Source organism: Penaeus monodon, chromosome 11 (assembly GCF_015228065.2).
Source record: "Penaeus monodon isolate SGIC_2016 chromosome 11, NSTDA_Pmon_1, whole genome shotgun sequence".
Taxonomy (NCBI): Eukaryota; Metazoa; Arthropoda; class Malacostraca; order Decapoda; family Penaeidae; genus Penaeus; species Penaeus monodon.
The window spans coordinates 750,852-754,775 of NC_051396.1; the positions used below are offsets into that span (position 1 = coordinate 750,852).

General features: G+C 58.4%; 1 protein-coding gene across 1 annotated transcript in view; it reads left to right on the top strand.

The window, feature by feature from the left end:
* Nucleotides 1-2,701: 2,701 nt before the first annotated feature.
* The window catches only part of LOC119578643, a 5,540-nt gene continuing 4,317 nt past the window's right edge, over nucleotides 2,702-3,924 (top strand). The window contains exons 1-2 of the mRNA XM_037926204.1: nucleotides 2,702-3,018; nucleotides 3,619-3,691. Coding sequence (XP_037782132.1) covers nucleotides 2,761-3,018; nucleotides 3,619-3,691 — 331 coding nt within the window. The 5' untranslated portion in view covers nucleotides 2,702-2,760. The remainder of the gene's footprint in view (nucleotides 3,019-3,618; nucleotides 3,692-3,924) is intronic.

The window sequence follows — 3,924 nt, forward strand, 5'->3', positions numbered from 1 at the left end:
GGCCGGACTCAGTGAGTCCTGCGCATTTGCTCCCTGCAAACGCCTCGCCCTCGGGACCATGGCCCCCTGCCGCCCTCCCTCGAGTTGGTTTAGCCCGGCCTTCGCTGTCCAATCCCAGGAAGGCTTCTGGGCTCCACGGAAGCTCCTCCAGTGACGCTGTCCTTCCTTAGGAACAATACAGACGCCAGTGGGAATCAGAAAGCCCCTCCCGAGCCGATAGATCCCAGTGCAGTCCAGGTCGGCGGCACGCAAGGCGGGCAAGACCTTGGCCCGTCGCCATTCTTCTCGGGTTTGCCTCTTCGCCCTCAGTACGTGTACACGACTCAGAGCCCCCCACGAGCGCCCGTGGACCCGGCCAACCTCCTCATCGCCCCGGGATTCACCACAAGGCCGCCCATCACCATTCCTCCTCCAGGATACAACCCACTGCTTGATAATCTTCAAAAGCTTGATATCGTCCACGTGAATGCGGAGCCCAGTCCTGGCGGCGTTGATATTCCTTCTCCTCAAGATGCTCTTTCTGGCTTAGACACCGAACTCCCTTTCCAAGCACAGCCGAATAATTCCGAGCGCCCCCGACCCCTGGAACCACTGATTCCCGAAGGCCCATTGGTAAAATCCAACAACACCCTCGTGGCGGAGCAGGGTGCCGCCCCCATCTTGGATCTGATTGACAATAATGTTGCGTTTGACGTGCTCGATCAGATATCAGGTTTTAGTGCCGGTGCTTCCCCTGTGCCAAACGAAAGTGCATCTGGATTCCAAGGGTTTGCAATCATTTCTGCATTTTCCACAACAACAATCGTTTGTACCCTTAGACGCCACTCACGCCTACAGTTCTGTCGCAACAAGCCCCTGGTTTGAATGTTCCTCACCCCACCAAACGAATGGAATTTCCCTCAAAAATCCGTCCTACTCTGGCAACCCTTATGTTCCATTTTTCGCCTTCCTCAGTACGATGCACATATGCTCACTCTTACCAGAGAAGCCACTTCCCTCAAGAAACCCATACCCTGTGGGGTTACCCTAATATCCCAGCAGGATACCCAGATATTCGACCGAGTTATCCCTCTCCTTATTGGCCCTATGGACATCCTCAGATAGATGGCGGCGGGAAACCACCAGTTTCCAGGTTATGGAATCGCCATTCACGGTTCAAATGGTCAGTTTCCATATCTGTACCCTTCTCCGCCCCAGGGAACCGGCGACTTTGCCAGTCAGGGAGAGACCGGCTCGGAGACCCAGCCCTCGGCCAGTGTTGCGGCCTCGGTTACGAACGAGGTCAGTTCGGCGGATTCTGCAGCGGAGGGCGGTGACGGTGTAGTTTCTACCTCGACAACGGTAGTAAAAGGTGGGTCCTCTACCAGCAACAACAATTTCTATAGGCCTCGTCCTGGAGAAGGTCAAGGGACTTCTGTCGCTATTCCTGCAGGAGGCGCCCGCCCTACTGAGGTAGAACCTATTCCTGCCAGTACATCAAGGCGGCCGCGACCTCCTATCATCGTTAACGGCGTCCACAACAGGACCGCCACTCCTTCCGATATCTTTCCAGACTCTAATGTCAACGTAGCCTGCTCGCGCCGACACGGATGCCCCGCTTTCATTCTGCGGAAGCGGGGGGGCTCGTGGTGCCCCACAGCCCGGCGACGACGGGAAGCTCACATACATCTTCGACGAAGCAGTTGGAAAAGAGACCGAGCGGAAACATTAATATTGCATGCGATGTTCAGGACGGATGCCCCACTTATATCATAAACACAACGCCAGACCCGCTGCGAGCTGGCCTTTCCACCGTCGCTCCGCCATCACCGACGGTCACGTCTGCGACATCTGCTCCATCTTCCTCCCCCTTCTCCTGCGCCCGCACAGCAAGCTGCCACGCCTCAGTCGCCCCTCGCGGCGGCCGTCGGCGAAGGGGAGCTCTTGGAGGCAATCGGCCTTGTGCTGGATCTGCTGAACCGGACTGAAGGACTCGACTTCGAGGACGACGCCGCGGGTCTGACCGGAGACTTCGACTACATCTTCCAGGGCGCGGGGGTCGAGGGCTTTGATGACTTGCTGTCCCACACCCCCGGGCTGGCGCCGCCGATCAACCCGCAGAACATACGGCCGGGCTTCCAGATCCGCCCCGTGGCCGTCTCCAGCTCCACGCTCTCCCCGCTCGCGCAGCACATCGGCCTGCAGAAGCGGCCCAACTACGAGGTGGTCCGCGTCCCCGTGAACACTGTACTCATGCGCCCGACCCCCCCCCCCCCTCCCCCCCCCCCCCACCACCCCCCCCCCCCCACCCCCACCCCCCCACCCCCCCCCCCCCCCCCCCCCTCCCCCCCCCCCCCCTCCCCCCCCCCCCCCCCCCCCCCACCCCCCCCCCCCCCCCCCCCCCCCCCACTTCCCAACCTCCTCGCAACAAACGCGTTTCAGCGTGTCCCATTACAGACGAGGGCTCCGAGATGCGAGCGACCTCGGTAGTAGCCTCCTGGGACAGCCAGGGTCATTCGAACTGCTGAGAAATAGGCTAACCCAGGCGCACCTCGAGTCCTTGCAAAAGAACGGACTCGGCGTGGCCTCCCCTGACTCCCTCGGGAGCCACGTCCGAGTTGGAATCATTGGGGACTCCCTACATGGTCCCCAGCCCACCGCGGGGCGCTACCCACGGGGCGCCCGTCGCTGGCGGAGATCCTGAACCTGGAGCCGCAGAGTATCCCCGACGAGCCGCCGCTGGTTCCGGCGCGCGAGCCGGAGGAAGACCACCACCACAGCATGATGCGCCACGTCATGGCCGCCACGTTCATGGGTCTCCCCATGACGACGGCTCTCATGACCGCCATGGGTGCCCCGGTGGCCCTCCTGGCCCCGCTCGGACTGGCCATCCCCGCTCTCCTCACCATGGGGTTCTTGGACATCAACAGTAACCAAGGCCACTTCGGCCACCACTTCCGCCGCCCACTGCACGGCCACCACGCCCACGACCACCACCACAACGACGCGCAGCCTGCCCCAGCAAGCGAAGCCTCTGATGTAAGTTGACTGAGCATGGAAATGGGCGGCCTGGGAGGCGCCTGGAAAGGCTCTGGATTCCGCACTGCACTCCTTCGCTCCGCGAGCAACCCTCAGTGCCACCTCGACCTCATTGCACTTCTCATGTCACTTCGTTCGGGCATAAAATCTTTTAAGGTTTTCTGCTTAATCGGAGTAGACGAATAACCAAATCAGTTGCAAATGCATGTATTTTTCTTTAGTTTACTATAGTATCTTTTTTTCTCCCTGACGTGAGCATCATCTATCCCCTACCACCTCTCTCTCACCCTCATGTCCTCCCTACCTCGCTCCCACCATTCCTTCCCTCCCCTCTTCATTCTTCTCTCCTTCCCTCCAATTCTCTATCCTTCCCTTCCTACTTATCTCCTTCCCTTCCTTCTTGCCTCCATCCCTGCCTTCCACTCTGCTCTCCTTTCCTCCCTCCCTCCCTTTTCCCTCTCCACTTCTTTCCCTCCCAAACTTCTTCCCTCCCCCACTCCTTCCTTCCCTTCCTTCCACTTTTCTTCATTCCTTAAGTTCTCTCCTTCCCTTTTGTATAGCCTTTTATCCCTCGAGTGACACTCTCCCTTCTTCTTTCAGTCTGGCCTCAGCGGCGGAGGAAGCGGCGAGGAGACGTCGACCACACAAGCTCCCGCCAACAGCAACACGAGGGGTAGGTGTTGCTTGCAAACGAGGCAAACATCATTTGATAAAACTAAATAAAAGTCATTTGAAAAGAGTATGACAGTCTCTCGTGGATGGCTGCTGAAGATCTGCATGTCTGTAACGTCTGCACATTGATCATTTGTTTCTCTGATAATGCATGGTGATGGCGAATGATCAGTGGCCATATGATGCCGACAGAATATGGGCAAAATCATAATTTGATCGTAGTCAGTGGTAATT